At 37.0% G+C, this 25,027-nt stretch overlaps 1 protein-coding gene across 2 annotated transcripts in view; it reads left to right on the forward strand.

Annotated features, from left to right (window-relative positions):
* CTH (cystathionine gamma-lyase) overlaps positions 1–25,027 on the forward strand; it is a 73,496-nt gene that overhangs the window by 44,306 nt on the left and 4,163 nt on the right. The window contains exons 1-11 of one of the 2 annotated variants that reach the window (XM_024565588.3): positions 7,527–7,827; positions 7,943–8,116; positions 10,930–11,011; positions 11,521–11,616; positions 13,688–13,797; positions 16,101–16,232; positions 19,858–19,915; positions 20,379–20,456; positions 21,574–21,726; positions 23,404–23,525; positions 24,876–24,928. In XM_024565588.3, coding sequence (XP_024421356.3) covers positions 7,690–7,827; positions 7,943–8,116; positions 10,930–11,011; positions 11,521–11,616; positions 13,688–13,797; positions 16,101–16,232; positions 19,858–19,915; positions 20,379–20,456; positions 21,574–21,726; positions 23,404–23,525; positions 24,876–24,928 — 1,196 coding nt within the window. In that variant the 5' untranslated portion in view covers positions 7,527–7,689. Of the gene's footprint in view, positions 1–7,526; positions 7,828–7,941; positions 8,117–10,929; positions 11,012–11,520; positions 11,617–13,687; positions 13,798–16,100; positions 16,233–19,857; positions 19,916–20,378; positions 20,457–21,573; positions 21,727–23,403; positions 23,526–24,875; positions 24,929–25,027 lie in introns of those variants that run through there. The other variant, XM_053921752.1, reaches the window with a different exon arrangement.

Here is a 25,027-nt window from a genome sequence, read left to right on the forward strand (position 1 = left end):
GAAGAAATTCACAACTTTAACTTAGACAATGAAGACATTGTTAAAGATTTTGCTTACTTTGGTTAGGTCATCTATTCAAATGAGACTATGGCCAAGAAATCAAGAGAACCTTAGAAAGATGGAAAAATTAGGAAAGGTCACAAAGACCAAAGATGTGTCATTACAGACCAAGGCTAAGATTATCCCCACCCTCATATTCCTCTTTACCATGTACAGATGTGAAAAGTTAGACAGTGAAGAGATTAATAGGAAAAAAATGGATTCATTTGAAAAATGGTTTGGGGATGTTCACCATCCCAAGTCAAGTCTCCTTCCACTACTATTTATCCCCGCTTTGTCGTGTTCTGCCTCCTCCCACCCCTCTTTTTCTCTGGTTGTCACTATGTGTTGTCTGGCTCTGTGAGTTGTTTGTGTGTGTTTAATCCCTTTACCTTTTTCACCATGTCCCCCAACACCCTCGCCTTTGACAGCCATCAGTCTGTTCTCTGTATCCATAAGTCTATTTCTATTTTGTTTGTTTATTTTGTTCATTAGATTCTACAAATAAGTGAAACCATATGGTATTTGTCTTTCTCTGACTGGCTTATTTCACTTAGCTTAATACTCTCCAGGTTCATTCATGTTGTTGGTAAAGGTAAGATTTCCTTCTTTTTTATAACCAAGTAGTACTCCATTGTGTAAATGTACCACAAGTTTTTTATCCACTCATCTAATGATCGGCACTTACCTGGGCTGCTTCGAAATCTTGGCTATTGTAAATAATGCTGCAATACAATATACAGATGATGTAGCATGGAATTGTACACCTGAAACCTACGGGATTTTACTAACCTATGTCACCCCAATAAATTAAATAAAAAATTAAACCTAAAGAAGACAAATTACATGGTTTTCAATATAATTATTTTTCTATCTTTTTCAAGGTTCTTCAATGGGAGCTTATTATTTAAATATTTTTTATTATTTTTACTTTTTTTATTGTTGTTCATGTATAGTCATCTCCATTTCCCTGCCACCACTTTCCCCTACAACTCACCCTCACTTCCCACCCACAATCCTTTCCCTGTTTGGCTTTGTCCGTGTGTCCTTTATACATGTTCCTTGACGGCTCTTTCCCTTTTTATCCCTGTCTTTACCCTCTCTCCTCCTCTCTGGTTACTGTCAGTTTGTTCCTTATTTCCAAGTCTCTGGTTCTATTTTGCTTGTTTGTTTGTTTTGTTGATTAGGTTCCATTAATAGGTGAGACAATGTGGTATCTATCTTTCACCATCTGTCTTACTTCCCTTAGCATGATGCTCTCCAGTTCCATCCATGCTGTCGTGAAGGGTAGGAGCTCCTTCTTTCCTTCTGCTGCATAGTATTCCATTGTGTAAATGTACCACAGTTTTTTGATCCACTCATTTACTGATGAGCACCTAGGTTGCTTCTAGCACTTAGCTATTGTAAATTGTGCTGCTATGATCATTGGGGTGCATAAGTTCTTTTGAATTAATGTTTCAGGATTCTTGGGATATAATCCCAGCAGTGGAATTGGTAGGTCAAAAGGCAGTTCAATTTTTAGTTTTCTGAGGAAATTCCATAGTTTTCCACAGTGGCTGTACCAGCCTGCATTCCCATCAACAATGTACTAAGGTTTCCTTTTCTCCACAACTTCACCAGCACTTGTTGTTTGTTGATTTGTTTATGATGGCCATTCTGACTGTTATGAAGTGGTATCTCACTGTGGTTTTAATTTGTAACTCTCTGATGGCTAGTGATGCTGAGCATCCTTTCATATGTCTCTGGGTCCTCTATATGTCTTCCTTGGAGAAGTGTTTGTTTAGATCCTTTGCCCAAATTTTAATTGGGTTGTTTGTCTTCCTGGAGTGGAGTCCTGTGAGTTCTTTATACATTTTGGAGATAAAACCCTTTTCTGAATTATCATTGGCAAATATATTTTCCCATGTGGTTGGTTCCCTTTTCATCTTGCTGATGTTTCCTTTAGCTGTGCAGAAGCTTTTTAGGTTGATGAAGTCTCATTTGTTTATTCTTTCCTTTATATCTCTTGCTGTAGGGGACATATTGGTGAAAATACTGTTGTGTGGAATATCTGAAATTCTCCTACCTATGTTTTCCTCTAGGACTTTTATGGCGTTGTGACTTATATTTAAGTCTTTTATCCATCTTGAGTTTATTTTTGTATATGGTATATTTGTAGCATTTTTAAAGATAAAAATCTTTTTAAAATTTATTTATTTTTAGACAGAGGGGAAGGGAGGGAGAAAAAGGGAAACATCAATGTGTGGTTGCCTCTTGCATGCCCCACACTGGGGACCTGGCCTGCAAACCAGGCATGTGCCCTGACTGGGAATCAAACCAGTGATCCTTTGGTTCACAGGCTGGCACTCAATTCACTGAGCCACACCAGCCAGGGCTATTTGTATTATTTTTTAAATTAAGTTCATCCAATAGCATTTTAAAACAATGTTTCAGACAATAAGTTTTCTGGTTAATCTTTGGTTTTCTAATAGAAACATAACTCAATACAATAAGAATATTTTTAATATGCATTATTTCATTACAACATTTTTTTAAAAATCAAAATGCAACATTCTAAAAAACCCAAAATTTACTATTGATACCAATTTCTATGAGCTTTTTTGAGTATGGTAATACACAAATCAACAAATTTAAAAAAAACATTAAATATTTAGAAACATTTAATATCTAAAACCTTAAAATCTAACTGTATGTAGTAGCTCCTCAAAAATCTACAACCTGCATTTTGAAAAAAAATATTTCCTTTACAATCTTATCAGCTATACAATAATTTGTACAGTTTTTATACTGAATCTAATATTGAGTTGCACTTGAATTCACATTCTTAGCAAAACAGTTGCCTGAGGACTCACATGCTCCGCACACATCATTACAGGAGAGTCTTTTATTCTTCATCTTCCTATTTTTCCTCTTCCACATCATCTTCCTCTTCCTCCTCCTCATCTTCTGGTTTTTTCTTCTTCTTTGAGCCTGTTGGTCTGCTAGGACTGTTTTTTTCCCACTTCAGTTTGCCCTTGGCATGGTATACAGTAAAATCCTTTTCACATTTCTAATTTATTGAATATAAAATATTTATATATTATACAGCTTTTCATTCCTCTGATGCTTATCTTTGGCTAACTGTTCAGACCATATTTCACCCTTTTTTTTTTTTTTTGCACTATTTCCAGTGGATAAACCAGGGTGTTCACTTTTAATCTTTGGGCAATGTTCAGACAAAAAAAAAAACAAAAAACAGAAGACAGAGGAAGGCCTTTTAGGAGCATTGGGATCTTTTATTCTTTCCATTCTTATAATCTTTGGGAGGAACATAATTTTTCATCTGCCTGTCATAGCACACTTTGTCACTCTTTACCATATCTTCAATCTTTGACTTTTCCTTTGCAGACATGGTCTTCCATCTCTCTGAACATTTCTTAGAGAATCTGGAAAAGTTGACAGAAAAGTCTACTTTTTCTTGTGCTCTTCCTGGACCTTTTGCATGAAGAAGGCATGCAAGGACAAGGATTGATGCTTCTCTTTCACATTGATGTTTCTCTCCATCTCTTTCTCCCTCCCTTTCTCTCTCTTTAGAATCAATAAAGGAAAAATAAATAAATAAAAATAAAATTGTCAGCAAGAAAGTCAAGAGATTTTTAATTGCTGTATTACCAGTTGAACAAGAACATTGAACAATGTCTTGATAGTTCAAATTACCTATAACTCTTATACCTAATTTCTGTAGTGATGATTTATGAGCTGTGAAAAATGTTATCACCCACTTTCTCCACTGGACTACATAATCGATGTGTAGTATACCTCTGCAAATATAGTAAATATCAAAAACTAGCTTTCTGACCGAAGTGCTACCCACTCAGCCTAATTGCCCCATACCCTTTCTCTGGCCTGCCATGAGCTTCTAAAGACCTATTTTTGAGAACTGTCAAGTATTCCTATTTTCCTCACTTTACAGAAGAGGAAGTGAGACTTACAGAGGTTCAGAAAATCTAGTCCTCAAGGTCACAGACGTAGCAGGTTGAGTTTCAGATTCAAGCATTCTGGCTCCAAAACTCAGGTGCTTAATCATTATTCAAAAATGCCCAGGTCAGTACTTTGTTACGTTTTTCAGTCCTTTGTGGATCCTTTTATATCACTGTGGAATGCAGCCTCATAATTTCTGGGTTGCTTTCTCCTATCCAATGTCTGAAGCTCTGATCTATTCTCAGATAAGACACCCACTGTATAAGTTAGCATGAGCATGTCACTTGTCTTTTTTGCACCTTATCTTCAAAACAAAGCACTTGTTGTGCTAGAAGCTCACTCCTCGGTGTCTCTCTTGGTATTAAATTTAATAATTCCCTCAATGGTACTTAGACTTTTATTCTCAAAATATACCACTTTTGTTGAAACTTCTGACAGAAGCCTTAACCTGCACAGGAATTGGTTGAGAGGGCCCATGGGAGGAGCTCTCACACACTAAGCAGTCACCGGAGCCCTACAGTCAGAACACTATTTTATAACATAGCCCCATAGTTGGAACAGCCACCACCTCAACCTCCTCTTTTCCTCCATAAAGGGTTCCTCCATCTTTGTCCAGACAACCTACACGTGGCTCAACAGAGCTGCCTGAGCACAGAACTGCAATTCTTTTGTTTAACTTGTGCAAATCCTTTTTGGTGACAGAATGCCTAGTTGAGTTTTGTTTTATGGCTGACACTTCTAATTATGTCATATCAAACCAGATTCAGTTTCTTTTTGTTATTTTTTAAAAGTTGTTTTCATGGGCAAGTGAAAGCAGGTGTCATAACTGATATCTGAAGGGCTTTGGACCAATGTAGTGACCTACAAAACCCATAAATTAAGGACTTGTGCTATAAAGTCTTATTCTACTGTGCCCCAAATTCCCTTCTCATAATTTCATTGGCAAAAGTCTAATGAAAAGCAAAACTTTTTTTCTGAGGTAAAACAAAATCATTGCCCATGTTTATGCTTGCCCATAATGACATCATATGAACACTGCTACCAGGTTCTTACTGTGCCGTTTTTGCTCTTCAGTCATAATATCACCACTCACAGCCTGACTTTAATGAGAGTAGTAGAGGCCTTTGTTCATATATGTAAGAATTACAGTGTTGCCATGACTGGGTAGCTCAGCTGGGTAGAACATTCTTCTGATACACCAAGGTTGCAGGTTAGATCCCTGGTCAAGGCACATACAAAAATCAACCAATACATGCATAAATAAGTGGAACAATGAGTTATGTTTCTCTCTCTCTCTCCCTAAAATCAATAAATAAAATTTAAAAAAGAAGTACAGTGCTATTTTCATATTGCATATTACTATTATACTATTATTCAAAGTATTTATTATAAATGTAATAATGACCCTTGTGTTGTATAAAAGGATTAGATCTTAAAGAAATGTAAAAGATGAGCTCTCTCATTTTCTCTAAATTATATACCCATGCTGAATCCTATTTCCAAGAGGAATGAATAGTTTTTCAGTAAGAGTTATGGTAATCCTGTTTTGTTTTTTACAAGGTAACTTACATGAAAACGTAGCACACAGCCCCAAATATATAGCATTTACTATAGTTAAAGTATCTTTTATCTATTTAAAAAGTTTTTTTCTAAATAACTTGTTTGTTGCAATTTTTAAATTAAAATTTTTGGTATTATTAGTGTTGAGAAGGTAATATATGTCCATGGTATAAAACTGGAACACAAAAGCAAATAAAATGTGGGGGCTGCTGGATTGAGGGGGACATAGGGAGAAAATTGGAACAACTGTAATAACATAATCAAAGAAATATAATTTTAACAAGCAAATAAAATGTAAACAAAATTACTTTTTCCACTGCAGATCCATGGCCTCTACTACCAGAGTAATTTTTATACACATGAATCCACCTATACATGTCTAAAATGAATGCAACATGGTATATACTGTTGCAAAAGTAGATGAATAACATAAGCATTGCTTCCACATTGCTTTGAAGTTCTCAGAAATTAGAGATCACACCATACCAGCTCATATAAGCCTTCTGCTTCTTTGTCATTCTGCAGACTGACTGACGAGTCTCTTATGAATGGACACTTAAGCTGTTTTCCATTCCTTGGTTATTAAAAATGGCAAAAATAGGTATAAAGAACATCCTTGCTCATCTTCACATACACGTAGGAAGGAATACATCTGAAGGATAAAGTCCTACAAGTAAAATAGCTGAATCCTAAGAATCCTAGATACATGATACTATGCTACCATCTAATAAAGTTTCTGAAATTTATGAGAGTAAAAAAGAGCATTTATATTGGTGCCATCTTTTAAAGGATCCTTTATTACCATAACACTAAATAAAACACCCATATTTATGCAACTCAGAGTTTCTCCACAAATATTCCAAGGTAAACTAATTAGGACTGTTTTAGACCCTCCTGGTGCCTAAGCATCATGTCATATAAACATACCCATGTACAGTTATATATCACTTGAGTTAAGTTGCAGTTGACAACATGTAAGATTTTTAACAGAAGAATATCAGTTTAATGTATATTAATACATATTAGTGTTCTGGAATCCTTTCTCCCCCTAGGTGAAGACATTTTGCCTTGCCTCTAAAAGCCTGCTGATGGTTGTGCCCCTGAAGCTAATTTGAAAAGTAAATTACCTCAGTCCTTCCAGTAAAATTTTAAGAACTATTTATTTTTCTTCTCTTTTTTCTTAATTGGTTTAACAAAATGTCGGACCTCTACCAAAGGCTTTGCAGCAAGAGAAATATTCCCAAATTCCCTAGTCCTAGAAAATATTCCCAATAGTAAACAGGTCAAGTCTGTACTGTCTAGGGAACAAGGAAATTTTTGTTGTTTGTTTTAAAAGAGTGATCCTGTGAGAGCAGGGCTCTGGCTGCAGGTGAGTGGTGAACATAGCTCCAAGGGACTGTTTCCTTTCTCCTACAAGAATGTTGCTGTCAATTGTGTGTCGATTTTGTTAAAAAGAGATTTTTGATAAGGATTTGAAGTTCCAATAACTTTTTCAAAGCCAGACTTTTCCACCGGGGAGAGTTTTTCTGGGTACTTCAAAAGAAGATAATGATGCTTGAAAAAAGGGTCAAGGGTGAACAGCTGTTAGGAGGCTGTCAGAAATTCGCTTGGAGACCCTTTCTCTTGTTTCAGTCCTGGCAAGTACTGGGTCATTACGGAATCTACAGTGTACCTTAAAAGGCACGCTGACTTTGGCTAAAGAAAATCCAAGCTACAAACTTCACAGAATTGGCCACGGTTTTTGTAAACAATCTCCACTCGGTCACTGGCGCCCATCAGCCCCACCCTCAGGACAAATTGTGCTGGGGCTAGGGGGTTGGGTGGTGGGGAAGGTCAAGGGCAAAGGCTGCAGTGAGAGGAGGCTATTTGTACGGCCTATATATAGATTACTAGGTTTCAACATTAAGCCAGCTTTTGTCTACGTTTTCCGCGAACCCGTGGTCCGACGTCACACCAATGCCCGAGGGGGTTCACAGGAACAAGCAAGGCCGCTTCCTCAGGGCAGGGACTGCTGAATTTTGCCTGCAGGGACACACCGCGTGGAAACGCGGACTCCCGCAACAAGCCACAATCTACACCGGGAAGGGCGGACCCGGCGACGCTCTCCAGCAACGCCTCCACTTTCAGCCTATGAGAAGCGGGGGCCGCGTCAGGCTTTCCACTCATTGGGTCGTGCTGGCTCCGCCCCAAGAGGATCACATCCCTCCCAGGCCGCTAAAGTCTCTGCAAGAGTCCCGGCGTCCGGCTGGGGTCTGCTGGCTGCCGGTGGTAGGCGTTTCTTTAGCTGTCTTCCGCCTGATTCTTCTGAGTCTCTTTCACGTCCTCACGCACCAGTTTCCTAGTTGTATCATCCTCGCTGTTTTCCTCTCTCCTTTCTTCGCAGCTTAGCATGCAGAAAAAAGACGTCTCCCCTCACGGTTTCCTGCCTAGCTTCCAACATTTCGCCACGCAGGCCATCCATGCGGGCCAGGAACCAGAGCAATGGACCTCCCGAGCTGTAGTGACCCCCATCTCCATGTCCACCACGTTCAAACAAGGGGCTCCCGGCAAGCACTCGGTGAGCTGGGTCTCTCTGGGGCGGTCCAGGGTTGGGCGGGAAAAGAGATGGTTTACAAATTGAAAAGGAACCCAAGTAACTTATAAAATGGCATACACATCAGGAAGGCAGCCGGAAGGATGTTTGCTACACCCGTAATCCTCCTGGCAATAAGGCTTTTTATTGGATGGTCCAGTGATCATATTTCTTTTGATAAGCAGGACTAGAAGGAACAGTCTGTTCAAGTTGCCATCTAGATTTGGACTGAAATTCATGAGATTCTGGCAAATTTGCAGTTTATAGCTGAGGGTCATAACTTCCTTGATTTCTTTAAGCAATAACAATGATAAAAATAAAGTGATTCGGATAAAAATTAAGGGTTTCATAACTCAGAATCAAGATCATCCCCAAAGCTGTATTCTATTATTAATAGTTGGTGAGTACTTGCCATGTGCTAAATACATACTTTCCTGTGCTGTATCATGTGTAGTCTCAGATAATCCTGACTACAGCCCTAGTCTGAACTAGGTTCTCATTTTTCTTATGAAAAAACTGAGATTTAGGGACAAGAAGCCCAAGGCCACAGGGCTAGTAAGTGGTGGAACTGGAATTCCAGCCCTGTTCTGGAACCCTGCTTTTACGCATTAGGCTACATTGTGCTCTACTTCAATAATGCTAGCAATAACCCAAGTCATTGCATCATTTAAGCAGTGTGGCTTAGTGATTAAAAGCACCAATCATGTAGTCAGAGGACCTAGGCTTGAATTCTGACACCACCTCTTCTGAACTGGGTGACCTTAAGCAAAGTTATTGAACCTATTCAAGCCTCAGGCTGATTCTGTGTAAATGGGGTTGATAATAGTACCTACCACATAAGCTGTCGGTATGTATGTTAAACTGCATGGTACATTATAAGTGGTCAGTAGTTTGGTATTGCATAGTGTTCACATTTACAATTTTTTCATTTGATCCTCAAAACAACCAGGTTAGAGGTAGGACAGGTATTACACACTTTTTATAGAAAAGGAACTGACCCAGAGTCATAGATAAATGACATGTAGGGCTTATGAGAGCCCTCTTTGTTAATCGCATACCTTTTCTCATTTGTGTAGCATACTTGATAGATCTTGGAGTATTAACTTTCTGAGGTTCAGGAAAAAGTTAGTTAAATGAAATTTGTAGGTCTTAAACCTTGACTGAACTTTAAAAACCTCTTTTGCACGTATGTAATATTAAGTTGAAGAAAATTCTTTTAGACTTAACCCTTGGTGTTGTCAGGTAGAGTTCTAAGGGCATTTCTACAATTGTTTTAGGATACCTCTAGCTACCGTATTTTGGAATCAATATGTGTACGCACATCCTGTCTTCCAAGCATGTGACTGGTTCCTGGTGCAGGGTTCTGTGAATGTGTGGCTGCTGGAGCTTCAGCACAAAAGTTAACCATGTAGCTATGGTATCAATCAATGTTTTCAGAGAGCCAGCAGGGATGGTAAAATCCATAAACTCCTCTTAATACCTTTATAAAATAAGAGCACTAAAGAGAATTTGAGGAGCTGAATGAGAAGCATCTAATTCTCCATTTCCATTTGGAAAGTTATTGAAGGGGCCAGAGGGTAAGAATTTACCTCTAAAATATACTTCTCCCCCTGCTCCCTGCCCCCCCCCACAACAACATTAAATCTTTACAGTTAATATTTGCAGAAGCACGGGGTACCTTTCTGTGGTAGTAGCCACATGAATTCAACCAGGTTTTTTTTTTTTTCCTGTCTGGTGAGTACAACTGCAGGTCACATCAAGTAGATGATGGTGTGGAGAGATGAGACTATCTGGAGCCCTACAGAATATGTCTACTCAGTTTGTCAAAAACAAACAAGCATACAAAACAAATAAATATTCTGGGAGCTCCTGATTCAGAAATGAAGGTGTAAAGCATGGTTGTGTTTTGTTATGTGCCATAGTAGGGAGGGTGGTGGTGTGGGGAGGCTGGAGATGAGGGACTGGAGGGCAGAAAATGATAGGATTTTTCCTCAATGTGTAAATCCTGGGTTTGAGTTCTGGCTGTGACATTCCCTACTGTATCTAGCTTTATTTCCTCAAAGGGATCATGAGGATTGAATAAATGACTGGATGAACACAGCTAGCATGGTACCACACAAGTAAACAGAACAATGCAAAACTTTAAAAAGTAATGTGTGGATATGCTTTGCCGAGAATAACTCTATTTTTTGAGTCACTTCTATAGAGCCAAGATCTGATCCTTGAGCATTTGTAGAATCCGTTCATAGCTTCTTGTTGGAAACTAAACAGAATTTGCATCACTTATTAGGAAATGAAATACAGGTTAGAATTAGCTTAACTCTTGTCTCAGATGATCCCCTTTTCTTGATGTCCCCAGGTTATGGGTAGGAAGGTAAATCTAACAATAATAATGCTAGTAGTGAAAACACCCAGTTATCTAGCAGTTAGTACGTGCTAGGCACCGTGAAGAGTGCTTATTATATATTATCTCTTTTTATCATCACAATAATTTTATGAATTAGATATCTGTATCTTATTCTCATTTAGGATATTGAGATCGACTCTGGGAAATGTTAAGTAACTTACCTTTTGGCATGTAGCGCATAAATGACAGATAAAGAATTCTAATTCAGTTTGGCTGACTTCAGAGCCTCTCCACACCACTGTACAGTTATGCCTGTAATGCAAGACATGTCATAAATAAATAATAGAAATTCATTTTAGTAGAATGAACCCATAGTTGTGGAGTAGTCTCTATTATGAGCCTGATAATAAACTTAAATTTCTTAGAATGAACTCTGACTTCTTTTCTTCAGGGTTTTGAATATAGCCGTTCTGGAAACCCCACCAGGAATTGCCTGGAAAAAGCTGTGGCAGCACTGGATGGGGCTAAGTACAGTAAGTGATTTCCAATTCAAAGTTTGTGAAGTCTGGAATCTATCCTTATATGTACAGAGAAAATCACAGAAGCACGGAATGTAGAACCGGAATGAAAAAAGGATGAGCTAGTTCAAAACTGTTATTTTATTAAAACACTGAATTGTTTGCCCAATGTCCCACAGCTGGTAAACTATGCATATGTATAATTATTAGGTAAAGATAAATATGAATAGAGGCAAAATGGCAGATTTTTCCATTTGATATTCATGTAGATATAGATATCTACATGGGCCTACATATATATATATATATATATATATATATATATATATATATATATATATTTTGTCTTTGAAATGGAAAAGGGGTTTTGTAAAGGTATTCATCAGGGGACTTCTGGTGACTCAGCAGTGATGACTGTCCTATTAGCAGAGAGAGGGACATAAAGTAATGCAAGTGAATACTGTAGGTGTTTTTTTCCTATTGGCCTGACCTTTTGGTTTACTCCAACTTGGTTTTTATTTTAGGTTTGGCCTTTGCTTCAGGTTTAGCAGCCACTATGACTATTACCCATCTCTTAAAAGCAGGAGACCAAATTATTTGCATGGATGATGTATATGGAGGTAGGTGACCTCTCGCATTGTTGTTTTGTCAACTGATATTTAAAGATAATAAAGTGGGTCCTAAATTATATTAACAATGTTGCCAAGATTATTGATTATTTATTATCTTTTGGAGGTATAATGGATACCTCCAAGCTGGCTCAGACTTGGTCAGAGAGGAGCGTCGATGCTCAGGTCCATGTTCGGAACAGCTTGTATGAGAGGCTGAAGAATAATAATTTTATTTAAGCTGTTGGAATGAGGATGTAGGGCTTGTTCAACTTTCAGACATATTTTGCTCTAGGGAAGACAGTGTTTAAAGGGAGAATGTTCTAGTATAATTTAAAATTTTGACCAGCAATGAAGATTAACTTTTGTAACCCAGGTCACTTTCAAAATAGCTTAACTCTACCCATCCCCTTTACCCTTTCCCCCTTTTTGGTTTTAGGGAACATTTTGAAAATCTTTTGAAAGTTATGTACCCCTTCCTCCAAAAAGTTTATTTAAGATGACACCCAACATTTATGATTTTAATTTTAGGGTCAAGGGGGCCAACCCCTTGAAGTGGGTCAATTGATCCAAATTTAAGAACTTTCATTCTAAAGAGTTTAAATGCTACTTAAAGTGGCGAGTGGGTAGGTAAAGAAGACAGATTGTCCTACCTTAAGCAAGACTCATTTTTGTGTTCAAAACAATAGCAACATTTTTTTTGGCAAATATACATGTATATTCCTAATGCTTCCAAATAATTAAAATGTGATTTCTAGAATATTATTATCCTATTTGAATAAAGACTTAATCTGTCAGGAACTCACAGATCAGAAATTACGAAGGGCTGTATATTTTGTCTTAGGTCCCTATTATAGTTTGTTGAATTGAAATAATAAAATCTCAAACGTTTTGTTACTTTTATAATGCATTATGAAAACCTCATGGCAAAAATAGCATGAAATCTTGAAACTTGCTGTTGATTTGTAACAATTGTTTATACTAGTTTTCAATCTTGTGTTATTTACTGTATTTTTCAGACTATAAGACACACCCCCATTTCCTCCCAAATTTGGGGGGGTAAGTGTATCTTATAGTCCAAAAAATGCGGTAAGTTCAGTCTCTGTGTAACATCAGAAGTTCAGTGTAAAAGTTCAGAGTATTTGTTTGCTTTTGGTTAACTATTAATAATAGCAGTTTTCCCTTTAAATTTTGCACATGTAAAAATCAAATTCCAGAACAGTACTTATAAAAGAAATTATACTACGATAAATGATTTATGTTATTTCACTATAAACTCTAGCTTGATTTACATTGTCTCATTTTTCTATTAAAGCTTTCAGAACCACATAACAAAAATATTGAGAAAGTACACAGAATAATAACCATTTTTTTCTATAACCAAAGTATAATCAGATTGAAATTCATTTTGAACAATTGACATTGTTCATTGACATTGGTTCATTTCTTTTAGATTTGAGTAATAGGAAGAAATTGTTAAAAAAGATACTGATGTTTTGTGGAGCATGTCCCTTAATATTTGAAGAGTAGAGATTGTGTGTTTTGAGAAACAATTTCTGCTTCATGCCACTTGCTGTAGATATCAAGTATGTTTTATTTGACTCTCTACCTTTTTTTAAAAAAAGCCAACCTTATATTCTTTACAATATGTAATAGCCAAAGTATTTAACTGAAGTAGAATTGCTCTTAGTTGTATTTTTCTTGGCAATTGACACTTCATTATATTTTTACGGTGATTTTATCAATAAGGTATAATCATTACTGTTCTTTTTTTAAAAAAGATTTTATGTATTTATTTTTAGAGAGAGGGGAAAGGAGGGAGGAAGAGAGCAGAGAAACATCAATGATATGCGAGGGAAGCGTGGATCCATTGTCTCTCACAGACGCCCAACTGGGGATCTGGCCCACAACTCAGGCATGTGCCCTGACCGGGAATCAAACCAGCAACCTTTCAGTTTGCAGGCTGGCACTCAGTCCACTGAGCCACACCAGCCAGGGCTCATTAACATTCTTAATGATTATAAGGAATGAATTTTCTTAACACAATGTCCTTTCCATTTCATCTGATTCTCTTCTGTCTCAGGTACAAACAGGTACTTCAATAAGGTGGCATCTGAATTTGGATTAAAGATTTCTTTTGTTGACTGTTCCAAAACTGAACTACTAGAGGAAGCCATTACACCAAAAACCAAGGTATTCAGTTATCAGTTTTGTCTTTTTCCCTTTGATGTTTTGTGTTCATCATTTCTGTTTAACAGGGGACATAATTTTTTGAATAACAAATTTTATTAAAAGCCATTGGGAACCATCAACAAGAATAAAATAGCTCCAGTGTCTCCTTAGTATTATAGCATAACAATTAGATGCATAAATTTCAGAGTGGGTTTCAAAGTCTAATTCTGAATTGTAGTTGGTATGTGATTACTGGCAAATAATTTAAACAAAGTCTCAATTTCTTCATTTACAAAATGGGGATAATTGTATCTGTTTTACAGAAAGGTGGTTGTGTGAATTAAATGAGATAAAGCGTATGGAATGCTTAGTACAGTTCCCAGTGCATGATAACTGTTAAAACGTTTTGTGAGCAAAAGCACACAATTCTTAACTGCATTACTAAGCTAGTATTGGTAACAGAAGTCATCACAGAAATTGGGTTACAGAAAAGGAAGCTTGCCAAGCCCCCTGAACCCTAAGTATAGTGGCTTTTTAAGGGTTTTACGGGATACTTCAGCAAAATAAAAGAAGTAAAGAATGGGCCACTAGCAATCTTTAGCCTCCATCCTGGGAAGCTTGTGTGCCACCGGAAGGGGTTTTGTGCCTTGGTGAATGGCATATGTGATATTCTTTCTTGGGACCTCATTTAAATTCTGCATGGGTGAAAGAAGGACCAGTTCTTTTTTAAGTCAGCCCTTTCCAACTTTTTGCTAATGATTAAAAGTTTTGAATTGTACTCAAGATTGTATTGAAGTGACTGCTAAAAAGTGAAAATTTTTTTCATACAAATATATTAAAGATTAACACCAAGGTGAACTTTGACTGAATAAGGTTTATTTTCAAAGGGACTTGTTTGGGTTTTTTTTTGAAATCTTTCTTGGGAGAAAAGATACTTGTTAAAATAGCTGGTCTGTCTTTCTAAGGAAGGAAAGCAAATAGTGAGTATATTAATCCTTGTCAGCAGAACTTTAGGTAGTGTCTCTTTAGGGACTTGAATTAATATTATTCCCCCTGAAAATGTAGATTTTTTGCATGTGAATCTACTAGGCATTTATTTTTTTGCCTGTAAATCTACTTTGTATTTATTTACTTATTTTTATTTGAATTATTATTTTTAGAGATTTTATTTATTTATTTTTAGAGAGGGGGGAAGGGAGGGAGAAAGAGGCGGAGAGAAACGTTGATATGTGAGACAAACATCAGTGGGTTGTCTCTCTCCACCCACAACCAGGTACTTGGCCTGCAACCTAGGCATGTGCCCCAACAAGGAATCAAACTGGTGACCTTTTGGTTTGCAGGCTGACACTCAACCCACTGAGCCACACCAATCAGGGCTAATTATTATTATTATTATTTTAATAATGAATGGGAGTAATAAATACTAACCCATAAATAATTTTTATAGATTCTTTAAATAATTCAATTCTTTTACAATGTACATTACTTTAACTACCTTATCTTTTCTCCAGTAAATCTCTAGGGTTTTTGCCCATTTATTATGTAATAAAAAAGAAATATTAACTTTTAAGAAGAAATCAATAGATAATGTCATTCAATACAGTGCCACCTTGTTGAACAAACGGAATTCTTTTTTCTTTTTTCTTTTGTTTTTCAATAGCTGTCGAGCACGCACTGTGCCTGAATCGTGCCAGAGTTTGGAGTGTAGATGTGTGTGGTGCTCTCTCTCTCTCAAGTGAGCTGAAGCTGGGTTTTGTGCTGTGTGTGTGTGTGTGTGTGTTGCTTTTCTTCTTTACTCTAAAACCCATGTTCTTCAGGTCTTGGGCACTCATTTTATAATTTCTCGTGCATCTGGCATTACTTAAGTTAATATGGAGGATATTTTTGGCATCTTAGAGATAGTTCTCTTTAATAAAAATTCTTGGTAATAAAAATACCTTAGATATGTTATCTTTGAGGATAAAATTTCCAGACACTGAATTATGTCTTTGGAATACATCATCTTTTGTTATGGAAAATAATTACAATAATTAATTTGCCTACTCTTCTGCTTTTATGCATATTATCTCATTTGATCCTTACAACAGCTCTATCAGGTAAATATTACCAACCCCAATGTACAGAAGAAGAGTTTGAGGACTATAGAGGGCAAGTTACTTAGCTGTGACCTCTCAGAAATTTATGGGGGCTCAGATTCAGATTGGAACCTTTCAACTTCATCATCCAGGCTCTCCTGATAGATCCTCTCAGACAGTTACAAGATGTGAGATGTATGTTTGTACAGTGTTTTTCATAAACTCTTATAATTTACTGAATCATTTTAGCTTGTTTGGGTTGAAACGCCAACAAACCCTATCCTGAAGATGATTGACATTGAAGCCTGTGCACATACCGTCCATAAACACGGAGACATTATTTTGGTCGTGGACAACACTTTTATGTCGGCATATTTCCAGGTAAATGCAAATAAAATTGTTGGTATGATTAGTGGACTACACAGACAACTGTAATCGGGTTGTAAAGATATTAACCAGTGGTAGAAAAGACCCAATTATAATTCTAATGTCTAACAGTAACTATGGTTAGATTTTATGAGTGTGAAATTGATTTTAATGTGAACAGGTCCTTCTTTTCCTTAGGTTAATATCTTGTATGGGACTTTCTGGGTTTTAAATGTTGTCTTAATTAAAGCTTTTAGGTTTTCTTAGGATGAAAACTCTCTGAAGATGTGGCCTTATTTTGTGATTGTATCTGTCAGTGCCTTGCACATGTAGAGACTTGATTGTTTATGTGCTGGTTACAAGTTAGTAATATTATTTTTTCAGTCATCCCTAATATGGTTTTATCTGACCAACCTTCCAAGTAAAAGGAAAAGAAAATCTGTACTCAGTGACATCTCAGTGTATGTCACACATATTATTCTGCATTTCTCTCCCTTCTTTCTGTTTCTCTTCCCTCAGCACCTATAGATTGTGCATAACCCTTTATGCATAGCCCTTTGCCTTATTTGTATTATGAATTTCTACTGTATGTTTCACATTGTAGCTATAAGTATTTAGAGTGCTCCTCCTAAACTATCTTTTTCTCCAACTATGCCTCTACATACATCTTTCCCCATCCCCAAAGCTTCCCATTTATCTTTCATGTCTTTCCTTTTTTTCTCCTACTTTTTTTTTCTAGATTCTTCTTCCTTTCTCTTCTATTTTGCTGCTGTTGGTAGTTTTGGGATCTCTGTAATCGAATAGTTGTCTGTCCCACCCTCTCCTCAGTTTCCCTCTCTTTCCTCTGCGCAGCCTAACTTTGTTTCCTTTCCTCATTAGGCGTTACCTTCTCCCTGCTCTTTCCTTCCTGCCTGTACGTTGTGGTCATTCTTATTAAACTTCCCGTAGTTCACCTTCATTACAGAGTTCCTGAAACCTCTGCTCATTTTCTTCAGCTCTTCAATTAGGCCCATGGTTACAAGCTCAGTCGTTTACATTTCCCTCCCTCTGTTTCGGGTGTGTGAAGTCTGCCCAGGCTTCTGCCTTGGGGTTACTGGCTGACTTTCTGGTAATTTATAAGCCTGTCCTTCACCTTCCTTCATTTTATTCAGAAGGCAGAAGGCATTACCATGTTTTATTCTCCTTTCCTAAAATACTCTTCCTGGCTGAAGGAAGGGTATTGCCTTCAGATAGCTTCATGGGCCACTGCCTCCATGATATATGCAGTTGTCCCTTGGTATCCAAGGGGATTGGTTTCAAGAACCCCTCTGGATACCAAAGTCCACAGATGCTCAAGTATCTTATATTAATGGCGTGATATTTGTGTATAACTCATGCACTTCGCCTTGTATACTTTAATTCATCTCTAGGTCATTTAAAATACCTAATACAATGAAAATGCCATGTAAGTAGTTGTTATACTATATTGTTTAGGGAATAATGACAAGAAAAAAGTCTATACATGTTCAGTACAGACGCAACCAGTTCAGGCCTAACTACATAGTACCTGTCAGCAATGGTGTAACTCTTTTTACAAATATTTTCCATCCATGGTTGGTTGAATCTGGGGGTATGGACCACCGCAATAGAGTGTTGACTGTATCTTTAGCTGCTTCTTGTATCATGTTGTGAGAGAAAACCCAATAAGGTAGTCTGTTTCTGAGTGAAAATCTGCTAGCATTAGCTATTTGTCACAGGTGATTTTCCTTCTCAGATTCTTTATCTCAGTTTCTTAGTCCATGTACCCCTGACAGTAGGCCAGTTCACACAGCATAGGATTGAGACACAGTGAGTCCTGTAAGAGATGGCGTGAATTCTTATAGCTTGTTACTCATCAGGCTTGGCCCTTTTCCTCCTATTACCATTACTAGAGTAGGTCCAGTTTTTCTACCTTCCTGAAGCCCACATCGCATTGCTTATGACAGGGATGACAAGTTGCTTTATTTCAACCTGGATTCATTCCAGCTGAATTAATCAGAGCCACATGTATTGTTCCTAGGCAAACACATGTATTGATCCCACAGAGTACATCTTCTGACGTGGTCCCCTCACTGTTTTATCCTCATTAAACTGGATATATTCTCTTTCTTGCCTGACTTTTGTCTTCTGGATCTTCTGTGAGTCTCACAAAAGGCAAAATGGGCAGAGTTATGAGCATAACATTTCAGAGCAGAGCCTTTGGATTCAGGCAGTCTGGGCGTGAGTCCTGGCTCTACCAGTTTTTTAAAAAATTTGAGTAATCTTTTATTTTTCTTTGTTCCTTTTCCTCATCTGTACAGTTAGAATCGTAAAAGTACTGATTTTACTGAGTTAGGTGAAATACAGGATCTGGCACAAATAATGCTTCTCTTTTTATTACAAAATCTTTTTTAAAAAAAGATTTTATTTATTTATTTTGAGAAAGAGGGGAAGGAAGGGAGAAAGAAAGGGAGAGAAATATTGATATGAGAGAGATAACATCTATAGGTTGCCTCTCGCATGCCCCCAGCTGGGGACCTGGCCCCCAGTGCAGGTGTGTGCCCAACTGGGAATTGAACTGGCAACTTTTCATTTCTCAGGCTGGCACTTAATCCACTGAGCCATGCCAGCCAGGGATACAAAACCTTTTATTACAAAATCACAAGCATGTAATTCTATAACTAACACTATGACACTCAAGAACACCATATGACATTTTAGGTAAAATGTTCAAATTGCTGTCCATCTCCTGTGAGACATTCCCGTGCCCTTCCAACCACACTCAGACAAGCTTCACTTCTACTGGACCCTGCATTTTGCACAGTGCTTCACTGGCTTATGTAAAGTATTTTACATGGTTCTTGGCACATGATGAGATCAGCAGAGGTTAGTTACTGGTTTTTCTTTCCACCAAAGAGTTTACAGAATATTCGTCCTGGAAGAGACCTTAGACATCATCTAGTTTGACCTCATCACTTATTTTAAAGAAAATATAAATGGAAAGATATTGATAGTATATTGTTTAGTGATAAGGTGATTGCAGCAAAGATGAATTAAGACTAAAGGATTAATCTGCAGGACTATCTCCAGTGAGGAAAAAAATCCAATCAAATTTCTTTATAAGTGAATGAAACTTGGCAAAACTAATATACTAAAAGAGTAATTAAGGGTCAAGGTCATGGCAAACCAAGTGCATAAGCACCATATATTGTCAGGTTTTAATGATTGAAAATCTAAGAGGTTAGTTTTATCTTACTTGACATAACAATTGGGGAGTGTTTATGTCAGTTATTTTATATGACTACTGAATCATAAGAATACCAACATTTCTGTTGTAGGTCATAAATTTAGGGGCCAGTCAGCAACTCTAAAGAAAGTTTCAGAAGACCTGCTGACCTGAGTTTATCTGCTATTCCTACAAAGATTTGTGCTGTTGGATTGACTATTGGATCCAATACTTTGTATTTTTATTTGGGGGAGGGTGGAAGGGGAATGATTATATCAGAGATCCTGGAAAATTTTAAGGTGTATGTATTTTTTAAAAATTAGAATAAGAATGGTAGTTATAATAGCAAATAGGCAAGTAATGAAGAATATTTGCAAGTGACTTCTTATTTAAAATAAAAACATTTGTTCTTTTCAGCGACCTTTGGCTCTGGGAGCTGACATTTGCATGTACTCAGCAACAAAGTATATGAATGGTAAGACATGCAGAGTCTGTACTTTGAATGTTCTCTTCCATGGATCGATGAAAGGAGCGGAGGGCTTGACATTTTGGTCTTTTAATTCTATTATTATTCAGATTTTCTCTGTGGCCCTTATAGAAAGTAAAAGAATTATACTTTGATTAAAAATAAGATTTTATTTGTAGCAAACAAAAGTATGCTCATGATTTATAAGCAGATTAAAATTTACTATAAGAGATTATACTTTTATCCTGCTTACAGCTTAAAAAGAAATGTTTACTTTTTATATGATTTTCAGTTTCTTATTTTAAGTATGGCTTTTGCTATTGTCAAATTGTATAAAGTTTATTTAAACTTATTCTATAGGATTTTTATTCTTGAGCTTATTCTTGAGCTTTTCAAGTGAAAGTCATATTTTAGAAATTATAAATTGATGAAAAAACATACATTGTTTTTAACAGTTTTTGTTTTGTTTTAGGCCACAGCGATGTTGTAATGGGCTTAGTGTCTGTTAATTCTGAAAGCCTCCATGATAGGCTTCGATTCTTGCAAAATTGTAAGTATTAAAAGGTCTGGGTTATTTTATGCTCTTGAGGGGCTATACAGGGGCTATACTTAATATTTGTGTTTCCACTAAATATTGTGAAATAATAGCATTCTACTAATTTAGAAAGAAATGACAAACAGAGGTAAAAAATGGACTATTTAGAGGAAAGTGGGAAAACTGGGTTATAAGGGGTGTGGTTTAGCACAACAGGGCTTCACAACATGGCACAAAAGATGAGCTTCGTTATTTTTCAAGTCCATGTTAATTTTGATTGTAAGGTTCAGCCCAAGTGAATTTTTAGCTTCAAGACTTAATGAGGATATTTTCTTTAAAAAAAAAAACCCAAACATTGATGCAATGGTTTTCTTGTATTATATTTTTATATCTGGAATTGTATTGAATTTTAAATAGCACTTAAGATATAAACTTGTACTTTTGAACAGATGTCTATACATCACTTCCTGTTGAGATTGTTTAGTTATCTCAGTATAGATAGGAGTTATTTAGAGAGACTTTGATCAATTATTGCAGTTTGACAGACACATAAGATACAAACATAATTAGGGATACTAATGCCCTTCTAGGAAATCAGTATTGAAATATCAAAAGGAGGGAAAACCAAACTTGATGCTTGATATGTTTCATTTATTATGAAAAGTAGGAGTGCGCTCCATTTCCTGGTAGCATGTAAAGTCATAGCCTGCTTTAGATTAAAGCTAAAAGAATGTCAGTAGAACATTCAGTAATTAAAGGAGCTGGACTGCTTTTTTCCCTCTATATCGTAATACTTTTCAAAGAAATGCAAGTTTCAGCTATGCGCAGTATGTCATCTTATAGAAAGGACTATTTATGTTCATCTTCCAAAAGTTGCTGTGTTTATGCATAGGTTCAAGATAATCATTTTCCCTTTCATTTTAAAGCCCATTTCTCTGAGCATATTTGATGCTTCATTTTCATGCTTCTGATTTGCTATATTAATCCCTTCTCCCCACCCCCCCCAAAAAAGAAAAGCTCAAGCATTGGGTTTTGTAGCTGGCTTCTCAGAGACACTCTAATGAAAAAGAGGGGTCAGAGAAGTTTGTGGGTTCTTACCTTCACACTAACCCAGGATATGTTTATTTTTCAGCTCTTGGAGCGGTCCCCTCTCCTTTTGACTGTTACCTCTGCAATCGAGGTCTGAAGACTCTCCAAGTCCGAATGAAGAAGCATTTTGAAAATGGAATGGCAGTTGCTCAGTTTCTGGAATCAAATCCTCTGGTAGAAAAGGTTATTTATCCTGGTATGTTAATCTGATTTCTAAGCACATATTCTTCGGGTTGTAAGGGTTATCCTAAGCATCCTGTGTCTGTAACATTTATTTGTGAGTTAGGTGCTTCATATATTTTTTTGCCATTCACTAACGAACATGGCCATGTGTCAGGCTCTGTGGAGGGTCTGGTGGTGAAGAAGATACACGTGGTCTCCGGCCTTGTGTTGCCCATAGGGTACTGGATGCTTGGATGGTAAGAAATTAGTCTTATGCATTAGGCTAGCAATTTTCAACTTTTTTCATCTCATGGCCCAGATTACTAAAATTCTGCAGCACACCAAAAAATGTACCTTTGCCAATCTGACAAAAAAATAGGTAAAATTTTGATTCATTCACACTGGGTGGCTATTGTTGTGTTGGTTGTTGTCATTTTTTATTTGACAATCTAAGGGAAAAAGAGGTCAGTGCCCCCAACTAGATAATCAGGTACAGGATTTAAAGCATGTTTTAAAAATTCTTTCAACAACGCTGGTTGGAAATCACTGCATTAGATATTCCTGTGCTGGTTTTTAGCTTGCAGGTTTGTTGTACCTATTCCGAGATTGCAACGTTCGAGTTTCCAGTTGATTTGCACATAACCTTGCTAGTCTACTATTCTGCATTAGCTCTTTTATCGAACTTAGATTGTAACTTGATACATCCTAATTTGTGACTTGATACCTAGTACCAAAATTCCCCCAAACGCTCTCTTACTTCCTTTTTGAATTCCTTCACATCTCACAACCTGTAGAAACACTCATGTGGAATTACCAGACTTACATGTTACTGTTTGAATTCATTTTAGCAGTCTTTTAAATTGTGGTGGTCTAAAGTAAATATTTATTTTAATCTCTTTTAGGTATCTAGCCACATAGGCTTGGGTATACAGGAGAAACAAGCCTGATCCCTACCCTCAAATAACTTTAATAAGCCAAGACAGAAATACAGGACAGGGCAAAAGTAGTTTTACAGTAGTGAGTACTTGAAACAGTTTATTCTGATCGTTTATTAATTATTGTATTATTTCCATAGGAACAACTGTAAACTTACTTTTGCCTCGCTCTGTACAAAGGAGATTAAATACCCTATATGTACCCTAGGTAAAAAAGTGTATATTTTGAATGAAGGCAGGGAAGAACGTTTTGAGCTGTGACCTAAAGACTAGGTAACACTGGTTTACAAGGCTTGGACAAGGCATTTCAGATTCATTCATTAAACATTAATTGCCAGCTGTGGATCAAGCTTTGTACTAGGAACTGGAATCCAATGATCAACAAACCATTGATTTTCTCAGGGAACTAGGCTGGTGAATATGACAGATATTAAGTAAGACAATACAGAAGGATATAATTGGCAAGGGGTAGGGCAGTCAGTGTGGAGAACATTCCGGGTTATAGAACAGCAGGAGAAAAGGCCCTGGGATGAAAACAGCGTTTGGTACTGCTGGAGTAAAGGAAGCCAGTGTGGCCAGAGTGTGGAGAGCGTAGTAAAGACAGGTCGCAAGGAAACTAGAGAGATGAGACAGGAGCCAGAACAAGCACCCGGCTGTGACGGTCGGGTGGTGCAGAGCTCATCATTAGGCTTATTTGTAGTTTACTTAAGCAAGCAGTGGTTTTTTTCTTTGTTTTGAAATTACATGTTTGATCCTAAAATGAGGCTTTGTTACAGGGCTGCCCTCTCACCCTCAGTATGAGCTGGGCCAGCGTCAGTGCACGGGGTGCCCTGGGATGGTCACCTTTTACATTAAGGGCGCTCTTCAGCATGCCGAGACTTTCCTCAAAAACCTGAAGGTAAACTTTCTTCTTCTTTCTCCATTTAAAATCATTTTTACTTATCAATTACAGTTGACATACATTATTTTATTAGTTTCTGGTGAACACCCCAGTGATTAGATATTACATAACCTACTAAGTGATCAAACCAACCCATCTGACACCATACATAGTAATTAGAATATTATGGGCTGTATTCCCTGTGCTGTACTTTAAATTTCCATGACTCTTCCGTAACAACCATTTGGTTTTGTAAATTGTTGAGGAAAGGCATAGCAGTTCATTATCTCTAAATTAATGGTTTGGGACCTGCAAGTCACACCCACCAGTCTCTCCATCATGTGTGATTTGGGTTAGAAAATGACTTTGGTATGGTAGCAGATACCTGATATGTTCATTTATTTAACTCTCCAGATACTGCCATCAATTTGTGAGAGATAGAATGTTCTAGTGCATTGGTTTCAAATTTATTCAAAAGTAAACCCCCTTTCCAAAGGAAATATTATATGAGACCTCAAAGTAGGGTGTCTTTAGTGTAATGCACTCATCTAAGCTGAAATCCAGCCTAAGAATGGCTTTTCACACCCTGCGCCTCCCAGGCTGCATCTGCCTGGGGTGAGGGAAGGGAGGCGTGCGTCTGAATTTCACTGTGGCAGGAAGTTCTCAGGGGTCCTGGGAGAGAGGTCTGTGTAACCCCATGCTGAGGTTGCATTGACCTCACGCAGTGCACTCTGAATTTTAAATACTCTAGGTCTAAATAGGATGCTACCAGGTGAATCAAAGCCCCACTGGTGTCTAAAATTTGTTTACTTCTAAAATCAGGAAGATAGTAGTGTATATTTAATTGAATATGACTGTGAGAGTAATTTTTTAAATAGTTATAAAATTCTATGATACTATAACACTGAATACAAAAACTGAGTTCTTTTTTTCTTCTATTCTGGGGGGGGGAGTTAAATGGATATATTAATTTAATAAGTTATATATACTAATGAGTAAGTGTTTAGACATTCAGATATTTTTACTTAAAGTGTAACCACAGAGCTAGGTCTCAAATGTAGTAATTCCGAAGCTTTAGAACTCATGTTCAGGATTACTTAATTATAGGGCCAAATTAGGAAGGTATAGGAGATTTGCCTTTATGAACTTTTAATGTTTTAAAAGTTTACACATGATATGTCTAATTAATAAAATCATTGTTACAGATTTTATTCTCATTTTTTTCTCTTTCTTGCCCAATTTACAGTTTATTCATAATCGCTATGTTTCACACTCTGTCCCGGGGCCATTTTGTGAAAAACATTTATTTTTAGATTTTTGTATTTTTGTTTCAGTGGAAAATCTAAATTAACATTTTCTTTGCCATAGTTATTTACTCTGGCTGAGAGCTTGGGTGGATATGAGAGTCTTGCTGAACTTCCGTAAGTATATTTTTCTTTCTCTTCCTATTTTAATTTTGATGTTAGCTATAATGATCATTTGGAAAAGGAGTATGACAATACCAGAAGTAGTTCAAGATA

The sequence above is a fragment of the Desmodus rotundus genome, chromosome 3 (genome assembly GCF_022682495.2).
Source record: "Desmodus rotundus isolate HL8 chromosome 3, HLdesRot8A.1, whole genome shotgun sequence".
Taxonomy (NCBI): Eukaryota; Metazoa; Chordata; class Mammalia; order Chiroptera; family Phyllostomidae; genus Desmodus; species Desmodus rotundus.